General features: G+C 35.4%; 1 protein-coding gene across 3 annotated transcripts in view; it reads left to right on the forward strand.

Moving 5' to 3' along the window:
• The window catches only part of MSRB3 (methionine sulfoxide reductase B3), a 184,551-nt gene that overhangs the window by 17,364 nt on the left and 147,421 nt on the right, over positions 1 to 19,766 (forward strand). The window contains exon 2 of one of the 3 annotated variants that reach the window (XM_055358469.2): positions 12,699 to 12,825. The exons of the other annotated variants lie outside the window; for them this stretch is intronic. Coding sequence (XP_055214444.1) covers positions 12,750 to 12,825 — 76 coding nt within the window. The 5' untranslated portion in view covers positions 12,699 to 12,749. The remainder of the gene's footprint in view (positions 1 to 12,698; positions 12,826 to 19,766) is intronic. 3 annotated transcript variants of the gene reach the window in all.

Genomic DNA, 19,766 nt, shown 5'->3' on the forward strand with positions numbered 1-19,766 from the left:
ATTCAGGTGATAAATTATATCAGTCACAAGGTTATTGCTAGGAATTCAAGACCTGTAATGTCATAGATAATTCTCAGGGTCACAATGCACAATTAGTTATAAGCCCTAGAACAGATTTATTTTTGAATGAGAGTAAGCAATATTGGCAGTTTTAGTTGAATTGCAATAAATGTTTTATAATTTCTATTGTGCTATTCACATTGGAGTTGACCAGCAGTTTGTTTTGTCAAATACTCATTTTATTAGTGTATTTTCTTCATGCATACACAAAGTTACATCACTCTATATGATTCATTGAAATAGTTGGTCACAAAATTTGAAATTTCTTTTTTGTCAAATATAATGATTTCTCTGACAGTCGCGAAAACATAATTGTTGAAATGGAAAAAGTAATCTTAGTTGAGTTGTCTGTTAGGCAATCACCTCATTCTTTCCCTGTGCAAAAATAAATTAATCAAACCCTCCAACACTCACACGCATGCATGCATGCACCACAGCCACACATACATTCTCTTTCTCTCTTTTAAACTTCCTCTTACTTTTCAATCTCCATAAGGGAAGTAAAACTCACTGAGCATGCTGCTAGATGCTTTCAAAAACGTTTTCTCATTTAACTCTTCCAAAACTTAATGAAGTACATGTTATGATCTACATTATACGAGTGAGGAAACAGGATCTATAGAGATCCACAGGAAGCTGAGGATCTTAGAGAGTAACTAAATTGCTTAAAATATATCAGCTGGTTAGGTGATAGAGTCAGTATTTGAACCCAGTTTGGACTCTTTCCTGTATACTGCACTGCCAAGACAGCAATACAGGATACTGTAGTCCCTGGGAACTAGGACACTACGCACAAAGATGAAGGAAAACAGGAAGTGCCATTTGTTCAGTGATACTAAAACATTTATTGAGCCTTTATTTTACAGAAGTGAAAGACCAGTGACTACTCTCAAGGAGTTTAAAAGAGAAACAGATTTATGAACCTAAACTTCAAACTGCAGTAATAGAGATCCTGAAGTAGGAAGTAGTGTGGAGGAAGAACTGATTAATTTTCTCATGGAAGTGATAGGGAGAAGGAAGTGGGGGGAAACTGTGAAAGAAATGATATCTAAATGTATCATAAATATAAATGATTTGTAAATAATATTCTGCCCAGAAGAGATAATACCTAAACTGTGTTTGAAGGTTAAAAAATAATGGAATACTATGCAGCCATAAAAAGGAACAAGATTATGTCCTTTGCAGGGACACGGATGGAGCTGGAAGCCATTATCCTCAGCAAACTAATGCAGGAACAGAAAACCAAACACCACATGTTCTCACTTATAAGTGGGGGCTGAACAATGAGAACACATGGACACAAGGAGGGAGGCAACACACAATGGGGCCTGTTGGAGGGTGGGGTGAGGGGAGGGAGAGCATTAGGAAAAATAGCTAATGCATGCCGGGCTTAATACCTAGGTGATGGATTGATAGGTGCAGCAAACCACCATAGCACATGTTTACCTGTGTAATAAACCTGCACATCCTGCACATGTGCCCCGGAACTTAAAATAAAAATAAAAATTAAAATAGAGTCCATTCTGCATATGAGATGGAGGATATGGATCATATGGTTAGGGTAGACAAGACTGTATGGGAAACTATAAATTGTTGGCTATCATCAGAACATTATATTTATTTGACAAATATTTACTGAATGCCTGCTAAGGTTAGGCATCGTGTTAGGTAGTAGAAATAAAGTAAGCGACAAGTAAGTTCATGAAGCATATAGTGTACCAGAGAGCGTTGAGGATTGAGGTTCTATACTTAGGAGAAGAAACGAACCTGATGGGTCTTGAATACCAGGATACATTGGTTAGATTTCTTTCCCCTGTAGGTTCTAATGAGCCATAGAAGCATGTTATGCAGGCTTATGGCATGGTCAGAACTAGTACACAGCACTTTTGCAGTAGTGTGGAGGGTGAATGTGAGGGGAATTAGATTGGAGGTAGAAAGACCAATAAGAGGTCATTACTTATTGTAGATGGGAGATGAAAGGGATGTATTTGAGCAGTATCTTGGAAATAAAATTGACAGCACTTAGTATTGTTTGGATATGAATGGTTACAGTAGAAAGGAATTGATGGTGACTCCAAGGTTTGAGATTTTAGTGCCTGGATAGATGGGTCTACTTTTTTTTTTTCTTTTGAGTCAGGGCCTCACTTTGTCACCCAGGCTGAAGTGCAGTGGCCTGATCTTGGCTCACTGCAGCCTTGATCTCCTGGGTTCAAGCAATCCTCCCGCCTCAGCGTTCCGAGTAGCTGGAACCACAGGTGCATGCCACCACGACTGGCTAATTTTTGTATTTTTGGTAGAAACAGGGTTTCACCATGTTGCCCAGAGTGGTCTCAAACTCCTGAGCTCAAGCGATCCTCCTGCCTTGGCCTCCCAGAGTGCTAGGATTATGGGCATGAGCCACCACACCCTGCTGATGGGACTACTTTCTAACAAAGAAATACAGACAGAATAATTAGTGAAGAAAGAAAGTAATAAATGAATTGAGTTTGGGATATAATAAGCAGTTTGAAGTAGATAGGGAATGCTCAGATTCTTTGAAAAACATCTTTTAATCACCTAAAATTCATGAAGAAAAACAGTATAGGACAAAGTAGAAATTTTGCAAAATATTTTATTTCTTCTACTTTATGATCTCATTCAGGACTTTTCCTCTCTCCTAAGCCCAACATGATGTCAAAGGATAGTTGATAGAGGTCATTAAATATACCTTTTAGTGGAATATAAGGAGTCCATTTTCATAAAACTTCTCTTTTATCTGCTATATCAGATGCAAGCCATCATTATAATTTTATTTAATAATTTTCTATTTTCTATGGGGAGGGATACAAAAATTCAGATACAAGAGTAGATATTTACTTGTAATTTCCAGTGCTAAAACTTTTTATTCCATGAATGGGTGGCAAAGTTCTGACTTAAAATATATGAAATATGATTTAAGGATATGTATTTTTAAGGCTTATATTTCGCTCACTAAAAAGAGTCTTTTAGTGATATAGATACTGTAGTTTATAGTCCCAGGCATAGGATTTAGTCAGCTTGCATTAGCAGGTTTTTTCTTTAGATAAAATGGCCCATTGAGGCACTGGATCTTTTTTTGTGTATAAGCTTTACTTTTATAAAAAACCTGCACATGGCTCTTGGTACAGGGGAACTGAGGTGAAAAAAACTGCCTGCAACTCCACCTCTTTCTATTTCTGTCTCACTCCTCTGAAGTCATGTTTTAAAATCATTATTCTAGTAGTTACTTTCATAATTTTGGTTAATATAGTTATAGTGCTATTTATTGATGCATCAGTTTCAGATAATAACCAGTTACAGAATATAAGTATTTATCTGCTGTCTCTTCACCTTTCTGTTTACCATTGTTAGACTTTAATAGACAACAGGCTAAGCTGCTCTGACAAAGAGATTACAAGTGGAGCAACTTACAGAAAGTAGAAGTTTCCCTTTCATATACTAGTCCAAGGTTGGGCTGGTGAATAGCTCTGCCTCGTGACCTGTTAGGTTTGTCTTCCTCATCAAGTGCCTTCCTTCTCAGGGTTCAAGTGTGCTGATGCAGTTGCCGCCATTTCTCAGGAGGGAAAAGGAAATCCAAAGCAAGTGACTTTGTCTTTAAAGGAGATGACCTGAAAGATCATACATGACATTGAGTTACATTCCATTTTCCACAACTTAGTATCATGTTCACATCTAGTTGCAAGGGAAGGTGAGAAATGAGGCTGTATGTTCAGTTAAAATTTCAGGGGGTTCTATTACTAATAAGAAGAAGGGAGTATGGATTCTAGGGGTCAGTTAGCGTTTTCCAGTCTAGTTGGTGTCTTCTAACCCTCTACTTTATAAGAGGAGGACACTGATACCCTGAGTCTTTCCTCCACCTTTCTTTCCAGCCTTCTTTACATTTTGTTGCTATATAGGTTTTGTTTCACAATGTGAAGTTGCTAATGCTTACAGTCTGTTCTGAAATCACAGTCAAATATTTGTCCATAGGTTGTCTCTAAAAGCTTATATTGTTATGACTATGTGCACATCGATTACTTCCAGGTCACAATGTGAGCTATTAATGTGGTTCCTTCTCATTAGTTCCAGGGTCATGATCTCAGCTGTTGAAAGAAACAGACATTTTTCTATTGTCATGGCAAATGGATTGATTTTCCTTGTATTTGTTGATTGATTTAAAATCAAACGTTGTATCTGTAAGGTCTGGATTTAGGCATTGACTTGCTAGATCACTAGCTTTCTACAGTGAATGTGCTTAGTGTCCAATAAACTTCCAATTGCTTCAGGAAATAAGATCTTCACATCGTCATTTTATTGTGACCAGAAGCTACTCAGTCGCTTTTGCAGCTGAGGAAAATCTTTAGTTTTTGGTGTTGAGACAAGTTTATGAGCTCTGAGTGATCAAAGTCAAGTAGCTGTCTCCTGGCCTTTAATGTTGGAATATGAGAGGGCAGCCGTATCTTCTGACTAAATTAAGAATCTCTTTGGGATATTTAGGATAGAAGGGATGACTAATGAGAGAGAAACTATAGACTTTTGGAAGTGGTCTCACTGTCCTTGGCATTAGACTTCTCATCCTTTCAGACTCTGTTGTTTTCTAAAACAAGGACATCAATCTGGGGGCACAAGGGTCCCTGCCCTTGAGGAGTTTGGAATGTAGTAGAAGAGATTAAAATAAAATTTAGTTCAAATTCTGGCTCCATAATTTACTGGCCATTTAACCTCAAGCAGGTAATTCTCTAAGCTTCAGTTTCAATTGGAACAAATAGCCCCCAAATCCCAATGGCTTAAAATGCTGAAGATTTAGTTCTTCTTTGTACTGTTTGTTCACTGTGGTTCAGATGGGAGCTCTGCCCCGTATCTCCTTATCCCAGAATTGTGATTAATGGAGCAGCCACCATCTAATTATAGAACATTGCTGGTCCCTGCTGCAGAGGGAGAGAAAGCTCTGGAGGGTCTCACACCAACAGTTAAGTACTCTGGCTTGGAAGCAATACACATAATCATTTCTGCTCACAATTTATTGCCCAGAGCTAGCCAGCCACATGTTCCTACCCAACCACAAGGGGGCCAGGAAGTGCATTCCTACCATGTGCCTGGAAAATGGAGAGCCAGAAATACTGTGTACAGAGTAATAATGACTACTACCTATAGGAGTACCTAGCTCAGGGTTGATGTGAGGATTAAATGAGGTTACACACATATATACACACACACAGACACACACATACACATACACACAGTACAGGTGCTCAAAAATGATTATCGTTAATCTCATTATAGATGTATACATGCAAATATTAAATAATATATATGGAGACTAAAGGCTTTATTATAAGGTTATAAGACTATCATAACATATACGAAAATGCCTTGTAAATGATAACATGCTGTGCAAATGCAAGTTGATATCTAGTAGATGTTAGAAGATAAAGCATTAGAGCTTGGTTCAAAGGTGGTGCTAGACCTTTGTATTCATCTATCAAGAAGTGATGGTTGAAGTTGTAAGAACAGGTAAAATCTACATGGAAATTTTGGAAAACTTGCATCTCCTACTGTGAGCTTGACAGCTTCTCAATATTTAAAAACTTTTCTGATGAAATCAGTGATGATATTAATGAGTATGGTTTTTTGATACCATGTTATGAAATGTTTCAACATAAGAAAGATCTGTATAACTCGGTGAACCAATGTTTTCCAAAGGAACAGTGCAGGATGTTACAAAATCATGGAAGGTTAGAAGGTCCATTCAAAATGCAAGATAGACCAATGGGTTTTAATGTAACAGTATGAGAATTTCGTTGATATGGTTTCAGACTACCATTTGTTGATCTTCGTTGTGATAACAAAAGAATAAAACATACAATTATCTGAAAAGGTTATTAAAATACTCCTCCCCTTTCCAGCTACTTATTTGTGTGAGTCTAGATTTTCTTCACGTATGTACTTCAACCAAAACAACATATCACAACACATTGATTGCAGGAGCAGAGAAGAGGATTCAGTTGTTTTCTATTAAGCTAGATAATAAAAAGAGATTTGCAAAAATATAAAACTCTTTCCATTATACATATATTTTTATTTTGGGTAATATAGTTAATTTTCACTATAAATGTCATTTTTATAAATGTATTTATTTAAGCTTTCAGGTTAAAATAAGGTTTTACTATTTTAAGAATAGTCATTTTGTAAATTATTTTTTATTTACTTTTAATGGAGTAAACAAATATTTAAAAAGTTTCTCAGCTGTAATTTTTAATAAGTAAATATTGATATTTATAATCATGTAAACAAAAGGTATTTGGAGCCCTTGATAATTTTGGGGAGTGTAAGGAATCCTGAGATCCAAAAGTTTGAGAATGGGTAACCGTAAAGATATAGAGATGAAAGAATACAAATAAAAAGTCTTCCTTCATACAGCTTCTCTTCGGTTCCAAACTCCCATATGTCCCTGCCACTCCCTCTCCTAAAGCTGGAAGCAATTCTCTTTCCTCTGAAATTCTGTAATTCTTGATTTCTACCCCTGTTAACTCATTTAGCTTATGTCCCACTTAATGTTCCCACTTAAGCTAATGTTTTTTAACAGCACAGACTATGTCTTACATCTTTTCATGTTCATCAGTAGTAGGAATTTATATAGGTGAACTAAGTTAAAAAAAATTATCTCTTAAAATCACTTGAAAGATCGAGTAAGCATTCTGAATAGCCAGGATTCTGTTTCTTAAAACAAATACAATCACAAAAGGATCTCTGTTTAACAAAAGGAATGCCAAATTCTAGCCAATGAGCTATGGATTTCAAGCAGTAGCTAAATGGTTGATCAATTCACTCAGCAAACGCCAGTTGAGCATAAACTGCTAGGCACTGGGTTGATAAGAACAAAGATTTTTTTATAGAACTTTATAGTAGACACTTAGATTAGTGGTTCTCATGATGAAGTTTCTTCTGTTCATAATAAGATGAAAAAATAGCAACAATGAAACTTCTCCCCCACAAAACTACATATATTCTACTTAAAAGAATGTTTTTTATCTTGAGATCACTTTCTTAGTTCTTGGTGTCAACATAATCTTTCTTTTCGGATATTATGGTGAGATTAGGGTTTTGAGCCTTTTTTTTGGTCATTATTTGACAAAACTCAAAACTGTTGGCTCCTACAGTTCTGGGTGTGGTGGAGGGGAGCATTTTACTAGCTTGTGGAAAACCACTGATATAGACATTCCTTTGGCATTTATTGGGAAGGGATTCGACCTTTAGGTTTGACACTTTAAAACTGCTAGTACAATCAGCTCATTTATTCTGGAGCTAATTATCAGCTTTGTGAGTTCTCTAGATTCCTTTTTATACCATCTCTTTTTGGAAGATTAGTGTTCAACTACAGGGAAAAAAGTAAAAGGGAAAAAAGATAAAACAAAACCCTAGCAGATTAACTTTAATCAAATTTTTGGATGTTAGAATTCACGGGGGAGATGAAGAAGTAGAGATTTTTGACCAAAATAGGGCATTTGAATTATTTTTGGATTTCAAGTCAGGTTACATTTGCAACTTCCCACCTCTTCATAGGAACTAATAATTTTATAATATATTTTAATTCAAATTATTACCTTTAAGCATTATTAGCAGTTGAGATGGCAGAGATAGAAGCATTGGAAATGATGATCCTGAACAATATAGTCATATCCTGAACATATAATCGGTCATTTTCATAGTCTTTCACTCAATAAATGAATGACTCAATAAATAAATGCCGGGTACTGGGATGCAGGGATGAAAGACACTGTCACTGTCGTTAAGGGGTTTATAATCTAGAAGAGGGAGAGATCTAAGCAAATCAGTGCCCTGAAAGTTGTTATAGGGGATGTGATAGCATATTTGGTGCTATACTGGGGACTAGAATTGGAGGCGTTAGGAATGGTGGAGGTTGGAAGTGGTGGCAAAGATAGTAAGGATCTGGAACGAAGACGTGGAGGTGAAAATAGGAAACAGCTGACCTATTACGAAAATTACCACCATGTTAGTATGGCAGGAGTGTGGGGTGTGGTGGGTTGTAGAGGTATGGCAAGGGAAAAGGCTGAAGAGTTCAGCAGCAGCTGAGTGTAGAACTTTAGATACTTTAGATGCTTTGTTTAGGAATTTGGGCTTTATCAGAAGGATTTATCAGAATGTGTTCTGGGGGCTGGGTGATAGGACAGAAAGGGGTTTTGTATGATGAGAAATGTTTCAGAGGCACCAATTGAGATGAAGTTAAGCAGCCATATCTATTGAAGACTTCTCAGACCCTTTATATTGGTTAGCATTTCCATGAGTATTTGACTGCTAAACTTGTGGAAGGAGCGGCTATATTATGTTTCTCAGAACATGGTTTGGAGAACCCTGTGATATACAAGGGGGAATCATCAAAATGTTTTAAGCAGGAAATTATAGACAATTATGGAATCTAATTCTGTTCTTAACACATAATGTGATACTGCTCATTAGGTATTGTGCAGTCAGTATTTTTAAATGCCCACTATTTTCAAAATTATCTACCAGATATTTTGGGAGATTAGGAAGATTCATGAGACATCTTGTCTGGCTTTTAAAAAATAACATGTTGATTAGGTTGGGTATGGTGGCTCACGCCTGTAATCCCAGCACTTTGGGAGGCCGAGGTGGATGGATTATCTGTAAATGTCATTCATCCATGTAGTTAATTGAATAAAAGGCAATGCAAAAGTGAGGAAGTTGAGAATAAACTTGGAGAATTATGGATTTTCTGGTGATCCTTGCTCAATGCTGATTTCTACAGGGTGTTTAATGCTAAGCTTTTGCTTTCAGGACTAGGATTGTTTCTGGCAATGGCCTTCACTCAGACAGTTCAGGGAATACAAATGGGTGAAAGCTGCCAAATTGAAACTTCAATTTAGGTGATCTGAGAGTGGAAGTGGCTGTTAGTTTGTTTGGTCCTCAAAAGTACATTGTCAACATTTTGAAGTTTTGGTAGATTAACATAGAGTTAGCTTTACAGATTGTGAAGGTATATCCAAAGAATTTAAAGAAAAAGTTGAAGGTGAAAGCAGTTGAAGTTGCATGTGGTGGAACTAGAAAGATCAAGTCTAGAAATCTGAGAATGTCAAGGGAGAGAATCTTCAAGTAATCTTCTTCTTCTTTTTTGTTATTTTTCTTTTCTTTTTTTTTTTTTTTTTTGAGACAGGGTCTTTCTCTGTTGCCCAGGCTGGAGTGCAGTACGCAATCTCAGGTCACTGTAATCTCTGCCTCCCAGGTTCAAGCGATTCTCCTGCCTCAGCCTCCTGAGTAGCTGGGATTGCAGGCGCCCACCACCATGCCTGGTTAATTTTTGTACTTTTAGTTTCGCCGTGTTGGTCAGGTTGGTCTGGAACTCCTGACCTCAAGTAATCTGTCCGCCTCAGCCTCCCAGAATGCTGGGATTACAGTGTGAGCCACCTCGTCTGGCCATCAAGTAATCTTCTTGAATTAAGTTCCTTATTACATGTTCGTCATACTACCTAGTGGGGAAACATGGAATCAGAGTATTTAGAGTTGGTTGGTGCATCTTAAGGCTTTTCATTGCCAGTTGTGTAGTGGTCAAGAGCACTGGCTTTGGAGGTGAATGTCCTGAGTTCACATGTATCAATCAGATTACCCAATTACTTAAGGTCCCTGCCCCTTACTAAGTGTAAGACCTTAGGCCATTTACTTAACCTCCCTATGCCTCAGTATCTGTGTCTAAAAAGGGGAAAATGATAGTATATACCTCATGAGGTTGTGGGGATTAAAAGGGCTAATAAATGTGAAATGCTTAGAGTAGTGCATGGCACATGCTGTGTGCACAGTCAACTGTTATCTTTAGGATTTCTCTGTTGTTTGTTTTCATTAGAATAATTTACTGTGGAAATCTATCAAGTAGTGGTTTTCTGGCCTAAATAGGATTCTTTGGAGAATAGCTTGTTAACTCTAAGAAGGAGTGGCTATAAATGTACTGTTACAATTTTCTAATTCATACAGTTAAAACTGTAGCAAATATTTGGCATATTTAAATAATAATAGCTAACATTTCCTGAGCACATACTATGTCCCAGGAGTTGTACCAAGCACTTTTAACCAATTAACTTATTTAATCATTATCTTATAAGTGAGGAAACTGAGGTCCCGAGAGGGTAAGCAAGTTGTCCAAGGTCACAGAATTGGCTATGGGCATGACCAGCATTCAAACCCAGATGGTCTGTGTTCACGGATCACACACATCCATTGTGATATCCCATCTTTCATGCAAATATATGTATTTTAGATCTGTTTGTTAAAGTGTTTTATTTTATTTACTGCAAACATTAATTAGGTGGAAAACATGAGCTAAAAATAATTTTGTTAAACCATTTCAGTATAAAAATACATGTTAGAGCCATATTAACTATGATTCTTTTGTTCTGTGGAAGTATGAGTATTAGTTTGATGTAACCAAGGCATCCAGATGCATACATCCATTCTTTAGAACTGTTTTTCACTTTATGTCTCAGCTACATATTTACAGAGTGGTTTATGAGTAATGCTACTTTGCATGCATTTTGCAAACTTCAATCCTTTTCTACTATCCATGCAGGCATTAAAATAATTCGGATAATATCAAATCCTAACCTACGAAACGCATTCTTTTAGGATTAGAAAATGGAGAACAGTGTGACAAATTGTGCTTTTTGCATTCTTCAGTATAGAAAGACTAGACTGCTCTAAAAGTAGTCATTTTAGTTGCCCCACTTTGTTGGTGCTAATGTTGTATGTACTTTCTGGGTCTTCTATTTTCAAAAAGCTGGGCAAAACTAATTTGCCACTAGATGGAGCCCTGGCTATTTGGGTAGAAATACAGGCAACAGTCAGAATATTAAATCACACAGTCATATCATGCTGGAGGGCTCCTGGTATTTGTGGCCCTCAGCTTTTAATTGTAGAATGCATCTTTGTTCTTTCCCTGACCTGCAGAGTGACATCACTGCCTCTCTTCCTGTGCGCTGGCTTTGACATAAGCCAGATGGCCACCGTGGTTGGTAGGCGCCCAGGCTGCCTGGTACAGGAGTTGATGAAACAGAATAGGAAGACGTTTTATGGTCAGCTGTGGAAGCACAGTGAGATTGCAGCTTTGCTAAGTAATTACATTTACTGTGTGTGCTTTATTCCTCACCGAGAAGGGTCACAGGGAAAAAATACATTTTTATTTATAGTGTTGTGAGGTATAGACCTTTGATCTTTTATTAGTCAGTAGTCTGCTCCAAAGGAATTCTCTCTTTTCCCTGCTCTGCAGTCACTCGTGAAAATGACATGTTTATTTATGTTTAATGGTTCTTTCAGGCTGTGCATTGTGATACTTACCTTCCTTTTCCCTCCTCTTTGTCTGCAGTTAGTAACACAAAAATGTTTTAGTCTTGTAGTGAGTTTAGTTTGGGGAAGTCAGAGTTCAGGCATGTTAATACAAGCAGATTTCTGTCAGATATACTCCAGAGTGATTTAGTAAAATATATTACTGTTTATTATATGTTTGTTCTTCAAGGAGGTCAGAAGAGTCCAGAACAGACTTTTTTTTGGGGCGGGGAGCAGGGGAAGTGGTCAGGAAATGAATAAGACATTAATTTTATATTAATTTTTGGACATTTAATGGTTAAAGTCACTTAAAATGCTAATTTGAAACAACATATATGAAGTTTATTAATCTAGTATTTTCCATTTGCATTTAAAGTTAATCTTTACCAATTGAAATATTGTACAAAACTTTTAAGAAAATCCTAAGAATTGAACTTTTCTCTAAAGTTTAATATCTACACAATTTTTAGATTCTTCCACATAATTCATTTCCAAAGACATTAAAAAACATTTTTACACTTTTTAAATTACTAAATCATGAATATTATTCACAGGATTGACCTAGAAATTATAAATCATATAATTAAATGAAAATTCATATTTGCCATGTTTTATTCGAACTTAACGCTGTTTTGAAAGTGAAGTCCCTTAATTGTCCTTAGGTTTTCTGGGTCTTTATTTTATAAAATGAAATTCTAACAAAATATGTCTCTTAATCTTATTATTTTGTAGTCTTCTCCAGGGAGGGAGATTTGCCAATAATTGCTGGAAGAAGGCAGCATGGTGTAAGGAAAGAACATGGCTTTGCAGTCAGTATAACAGGGTTTTCTAGTCCTTTTTCCACTGGTTATTTGCTTTGTGCCCTTGGACTTTTGAGTCACAGTTTCTTCACATATGTATTGGGGCGTAAAACCTACCTCCTTGGTTTATTGTAAGAATTAAATGATACAACGTGTATATTAGGCTCCAGACAGTTCCTGTCACATGGTATGAACTCAGTAAATGTGAATTCCTTTCAACTGTTTTTAAACTTCCTCTCTTTTCTCAACCTCTTGTAAACTGTGTTCACAGATTGCACTGCTATCATGTAGTGTGTATTTTACCTCTAAGGTACAAATAAAGCTAGATTGAAAGTAAGCTCACTGGCTGAAAAATAGGCGTTTGAAATTTATTAGCAGTATGTGCATGTGTTCAGTTCCAGATAAAACTGTAACCATCAGTTGTGCAATGAATGTGTTTAATATTTGTGATGTTTTAATTTGATTTTTGTTTTTGTTTTTTCTCCTACTCAGCTGTTGCCCCTGTTCTTTGCTTCTCGTTTTGTTGGTGAAGATATCACAGTGATGTCTGCATTCAACCTGCTGCATTTGGTGACAAAGAGCCAGCCAGTAGCCCTTCGAGCCTGTGGGCTTCCCTCAGGTTGCTGCTTGTTGTACTGTACATAGTGAAGGCACAGGGCCAACTGGGTGTTTCTGCTGCAGGAAATGATACACCATCATGCTTTGCTAAATTTCATTTTCTTTTACTTGGGCCCTAATTTGAAGACGGAAATTGGTTATAAATCACCACTCTACTTTGAGTAACATTCATTTCCACAATTCTTACAACCCTTGGAACATTGTCCAGTTTCCTTGCCCAGTGTATAATTGTCACTAATATTTCATATCTTCTTGTTCTTTAATGCACACTACACATCTGCAAATCATAACGTTCATAAGAGGCTGGCAGTCTGAGTAAGAAACTGCCCCAAATCACACAATATAGGACATTCATCTTGTTAAAGGATAATGAAAATGCTTTTCATTCCACATGTGGTCATTCCTTTAGGAAAAAATGAAAATGAACAACGTTAGCATAATTAAGTTACCAATTTATTGTAGTTAAAAAGAAAGAAAGTTCTACTTAACAATGGCCAAATAAACAGAACTAATATAGCATGCATCAGTGGGTTCTTAAATTAGAACCACTGTACTTTTTAAAAATGTGATTTTAAGAATTTAAATAAGTGAGGCATGAAAGTCCAAAATTTTATATGCGCCTGTATCATAAGCTTAATATTTTAATTTTATTATGAAAACCACAATGGCTAAATATTTTACTTCTGTGAGCGTGATTATCAATGTTATTTACATTTTTCCATTAGTGTACATATCTATCACTACATTGTATAGAGAATTTAATTCCAACTCATTAGATGTTAACTATGCGTGCCAGGCATTGTGTTAAGCAGTGAGGATACAGTGATAAATAAGGTAAAGCTGATTTTTTTCAACAACTACAAGGTGGAAATGGAACTGTGTGAGGACCATTAAATCATATGTTGACCTGACTAGACTAGAGGTATTTATACTTGGTGTGTTATGGTAATTCAGAGGAGGTTGGTCCTAGATCTTTTCTTTAGGAGAAGAAATGTTGGAAGGAAGGGAAGATCTCTGAAGTTTAAGGAGGGCATTATGGAGGATATGGTGCTTGAGCTGAATTCAGACTGGTAGCACAGTTAGCCTGGTTTCTAAGCAGGGTGGTGGGGAGGCCATTTTTAACAAAAGGAGTAGCATGGGAAAACATGAAGGCCTGAAAGAGCAAGGCATGTTCAGAGAAATACAGTTATTCATATGGCTGGTTTGGATGTGCAAGGGCAAATAGAAGAGGTAAGGAAGGAAAGGTAGCCAAATCATGAAGCACTTTATATGATGTTTTAAGGAATTTAAGTCTTGGGGAGATGAACAGGAATCACATGACTTCATTTGCATTTTACAAAGATTATTGATTTAGTATGGTAGGAGGTCAGTGCTGGTTTTTCAGATGTTTCTGTGAGAGAGGCTGAGATGGCAACCTGATTAGAAGGAGTAAGGTATTTGTCTTGAAGCTATATTTAAATAGCAAATACACTTTTTTTAAAAGTAGATTTTATGTCTGTTTATGGTGACATGAGGGGCTAATGAAGCTTAATGTATAGAGGCCCCAACCACTCTTCTCAGTATGCCCCCTAGCCCCACATCCCCCTGCACTGCCACCATAAAGGGTACTGGAGGAGTGTGAGGCTGGAAGGAAATGTGAAGTGCTGAAGCCTTGACTGTGGCCATTACAGTGGAGTTGAAAAGATTGTAATTGGGAGAGATTCAGGCTGTAGAACTGACAAGGTTTGTCTGTTGAATTGTATACGACCTTGAGGGAGAACCTCAACCACTAGTTTTTGTGCTTTGCAGAACCTTTTCAATGCTATACCGTACATATCACAGGTGGACTATGGAGGTTATTTAGATTATACATAATGATGTTTTCCTCTGGAAAAAGCTCCAATGTGTAAAAGTACCCAGCATAGTTCTTGTAACATTGGTTTGCCAAATACAGGGGAGGTTAAATGTTTATAGAAACCAGATTAATTAACAGTGTATTCTTCAAGATATGACAGTCATGGATTAAAGGGTTTCATAATGAGATTGTTTAATTGAAATATAAATATCTTTAAATTTTGATAAAATGATTCAAAGATAAATTCAGCAAAGCTGATAGTTTTTAAAAAGTTAACCATTATGGTACAGTGCTTAAGCACACAAATTCTGTATGAGGTCAGACTGAATTTAAAATCTGACTTTGCCACTTACTAGCTGTGTGCCTTAGCTTCCTTGTTTGTAACATGGAGATAATAATAGTACCAACCTGAAAGGGTTGCTGTGAGAATTAAATAGATTGGGATGTGAAAAGTGCTTAAACCTGTGGCTGGCATTTAGTAAACACCATATATGTCTTCACTATGTTCAATATGGAAATTCATGTATCTGTATTAATATAGATTTATGTTTTTCCAATACAACAGACTTTTCAAACTTTTAAACATGTTCTATGTTTCATTTAACTATTTTTTACTTTCATGGGACTCACAAATACACTTTATGTTTGAGAAATAACCATCTTGATCTGTTGTTCTGGTCTCTTTATTTTACTTATGCACCCTGCTGAACCAGAATTCAAGTCCTATAAATATACAAGAGATTTCTTTTATTCTTACTACCCAGTACTGGTAAAAGCCCAAAGAAACTCTCATCTTTCTTATCTAGGGCTTGTAAACCCATTTTAATTTGAAAAATGAGTTGACTAGAATAGTATTCCATAATTTCTCGACCATTCAAGCACCACTAGTTTTTAAAGTGTTATGAAAGTCAGTCTTCGGGTGTCTACATATTTTATAACTTGGATTTAGCAAAATCTTTATCATCATCAATTTCTCTAACAGGATTTTGCTCTTAGGTATATAGAAATGTTGAAGAAATTAACTTCAACAGTAATGAAACAGACTGCTTAAATTTTGAAAAATAAAGATGAAATTGAAATGGGAATTCTAGTCCCTATTACATTGTACAGGTAGGGAAGAGAAGAGGCCAAAACTGGAAATATAGGAAGTGAAGGTGAAAGTTTGAAGTCTTGCTTTAATATAGTGTTGCTGATCAAAACCCATTACAACAGAAATCTCTGTAAATCAAAAAGATGTCTGTTCCCTAACCAGTACCCTACTAATTTTGAGTATTATTCAATATGAAATAATTCCAGAACTAAAATATAACTGGAGCAAGCTCTTAAAGTTGATTATAACTGGATTGACCTGCATGAAGGCTATATCCCAGAAGAGTGATCTATTGTTTTTCAGCTTTGACTTTTTTTACCTCTTATTTTTTTAATAAAGTATAATTTTAATTTAGAGCTTTTTAAGTGCATCTGAGTTATGGTTCACTCGTGTTTGCAATTAAAGGTAATTTTTCTCTCACAGAATTTCTTCTTAATTTCTTACAACAGTTTCTTTAATGTGTTAAAAGAACACTGGATTAGGAGTTAGAGAACTCTAACCAAAGCTCTGTCCTTAACTTGCGTGACCTTGAACAAATCAATAAACTTCTCCTGATCACAGTCTCTTCATCTTTATGAGGAATTAAAATTAGATAGTATATTTAGTTCTTAAATTCTGTGATTTTATTAACTGTCACTTGTTTTTACTTTTGACTTTAGGTTAATCAGATCTTAAAACTCAGTACTAACTAATGCTGGGAACTTACAGAGAAGTCTGCTGAGTTGTGGTGGGAGGACACAGTTTCCATGTTTGAACATTAGAATTCCTTGCCTCTTAATCAAGACTGAAGCATTATCTGAGGAGGAATCAGGAAGCCCAATTTTATACATAGTTTTAATGCTAGATAAAAATTAAGTGTAATTGTAGCTTAGACTAGATATCATGATAGCTTCCAGCCAAGTGAGGGTGAAATAAATAAAATTTGTCTAAATAGTACTAATTAGAGTGATAAATTATACTTTTTTTCTACCCTCATACATATAATTTGTGGTTGTGATTCTTATTTGATATTAGTGGCATATTTAATAGTTTCCATGAATTGAAGAGTCACATGGCTGTAGCTTATAAATATATCATAGTTTTCTAATGTAGCAATTAGAAGTCTTAGAGATATTTTGCAAATGGTGTTAGAAAGTCATTGATTATCATCTGTATAACTAGAACTCCATGAATCAGCGGCTTATGGCTCCAGAGCTTAACACAGTGCCTGGCACTTAATAAATATATGTTAAATGAATCAGTAAACATTTGGAATGTTTATGTGTAGGTGAAGTCATAGCTGTAAGAGAGTATAAATTTATTTGAAACTCCTTTATATGGGAAGATTAAAAGTGAAGTTCATAGTTTGGTTTACTTTTGAATTTATTGTCTGACAATTTTTTCTCACTTTATTGCATTAATACAATATAGGGGATGCCATAGGTATAAATCACATTGTAGCTAAACAAAAAACAAAAGTGGCAACAGATTCAATGCATGTTATCCAGAATTGCTTTTACCTTTTCTTGCAAACAGTTTGAGTTTTGGTAGTAAACTGTTTGAGGTGGTGAATAAGTACGTAGTATACTTAGCATAAAACTTAAGAACTCTGGCCCTTTTGATCACTTCTTTGCAGCAAATTATTGTTTGTTGTGCTTTAAAGTCTCCATTTGTAAAGAGGAAATACTACAGATACACATTAAAGCCACATCCATCAGTAACAAGTACTTATTCAATTTGAGCTGGCAATAGTTCATTAATAGAACTGATGTACTTAAAAGATAATCAGAATCGTCAGTGTGCTGTTCACTTACTGAATGCATTGACTTTCTATATTAGTTCTTCAGAATCTTTTTTGGGTCCTGAAAAATATGGACAACCTACATAGTGCTTTGATAAAAGTTATGACCTTCTTTTCCAGAAAAGACATATATGCATCTACACATGTTTTCATATAATTTCAAGAAATTTTTTGTTAGGTCTTCTGAAACTCTTCAAGGGGGGCTCTTTGACCACATATTCAGGACCTCTGTTCTAAAAGATGCACATGAACCCAATATAAAACTCAGATCAGAACACAGTGTTTCTGATTTCTGTATTGGTGTCCCTAAAGGAATTCTGTCCCTTGTGTTCAGATTAATGCCCTCAGTTCTCCAATTTCACCATTCTTACCCAACATCTGACCTAACTTTATCTTACCTAATTTCTTTGATTATATTAAAATGCCGTGGAGAGGATTTTTTTAAAGAAATAGAAAGAAAAAAGGACATACAAATTTCAACCCATAATTCACAAAATAATTTGCAATTAGTTGATTAAATGGTATCCACTTTTTCCAGTAGATGGCACTAGGTTTACATTCTTTCATAGCATGAATGATTATTGATATTAGCACATAGGTGCATTGTGAAAACTTAAACAAAAGTATATAAGGAATAGCCAGTTAAGAACATATGGATTTATAATCCACAAATTTTTCTGCTTATATTATGTTCAAACAATATTTGTAGAGCACAAAACCTTTTTCCATTTTCAATAAGATTCTGACTCCCTTATGCTTGGCCATCTCATTGAAATTGTCTTTCATGTGTAGACTTTCTATAAACTGAAACAAGTTTTCATAAATTAACTTATCTTATATCCAAATAGCTGATTTAACAGTCATTTATAGTTTTATATGCAGCTAAATTTTCTTCAGCAGACCACCCAAGAATTAAAGAAAATTTCACATTTTGTTTTGCTGTGTTTTGAATTTTTATAGAATCTTGAAAATGTTATTAGTTAAGCATGTTGACTGTTAAGCATGAATCGATTTTTGCATGAATGAAAATATTTTAGAAAACTAAGAAAAATTATATTTAAAATGTTGATTAATGAGTACTCTGATGCAGCTATATTTTTCTAAAACAAACTGTTTTAGTAGCCCTATAATATAATAAAGTTTTAGTTAATGTTGAAAAGTTGCTGTGCAGCATCTAATTACCAGATGAACTTTTAATTATCTGTGGACAATGGATATTAGTTAAGGCTAAATTGTTATACAACAATAAGACTGTATGAATAAGATGTTGGGCATATGGTTTGTTAAGTGTGGATTCTCTTGATTTTCTGTTAAATATGGAATAAATTCTTTATATACCTTAAGAATTATAAAATACATAACACCTAGTAACAAGAGAGTTTAAATAGGCATGAAAAAAACAATTAAATCTTAGTTTTGTTTGAGAAATTCGTTAGTTAACAATGACTGTAAAGTGTGTAAAACATAAATTCTGAAAACAAATGATAATTCTACAGGGTTAGAATATCTAGACAATATGGACTTTGGAGGAATCATATAGGCAATTAGATGCTTATTTATCTAAATATATTCACAATAATGTTATGTGACAGATTGTAGAAGGATTTATTAAAATGAGCTAACTCTTGCTCTCAACAAACACAAGTTTAATGAAGGAATGAGCCATGAATGACAGCTCACAGATTCAATAATATTGTGGGTAGATATTTGATGAATTTTTACTATCATCCTTTCCTAGTTTACAATTTCATCCTAAACATTTTATTTAGAGATTGAATTTCTCATAACTGCTTCTGCTAGGTATACTGTAATTTAACATTCTTTAAAATAGATTGTATTAAGATGCAATGATAAATTATCTGAAATTACCTTTTGTGCCTTTGCATTTGAAATCAACGATTTACTTGAAAATTTTAAATCCTTATTTCATTTATTTCAATTTCCTATATATTTTTATTTTTTAAAACATTTAGTATATTTACGCTTGTATTAGTCATTTAAAAATGCGTGTTATAAAAAATACACCATGAGGCCTGGCGCGGTGGTTGTACCTGTAATCCAGGCACTTTGGGAGGCCGAGGTGGGCAGATCACTTAAGGCCAGGAGTTTGAGACCAGCCTGGCCAACATAGTGAAACCCTGTCTCTACTAAAAATACAATAATTAGCCAGGCCTGGTGGTGCGCCTGTAATCCCAGCTACCCAGGAGGATGAAGCAGGAGAATCGCTTGAGCCCAGGA

This window comes from Gorilla gorilla, chromosome 10 (assembly GCF_029281585.2).
Source record: "Gorilla gorilla gorilla isolate KB3781 chromosome 10, NHGRI_mGorGor1-v2.1_pri, whole genome shotgun sequence".
Taxonomy (NCBI): domain Eukaryota; kingdom Metazoa; phylum Chordata; class Mammalia; order Primates; family Hominidae; genus Gorilla; species Gorilla gorilla.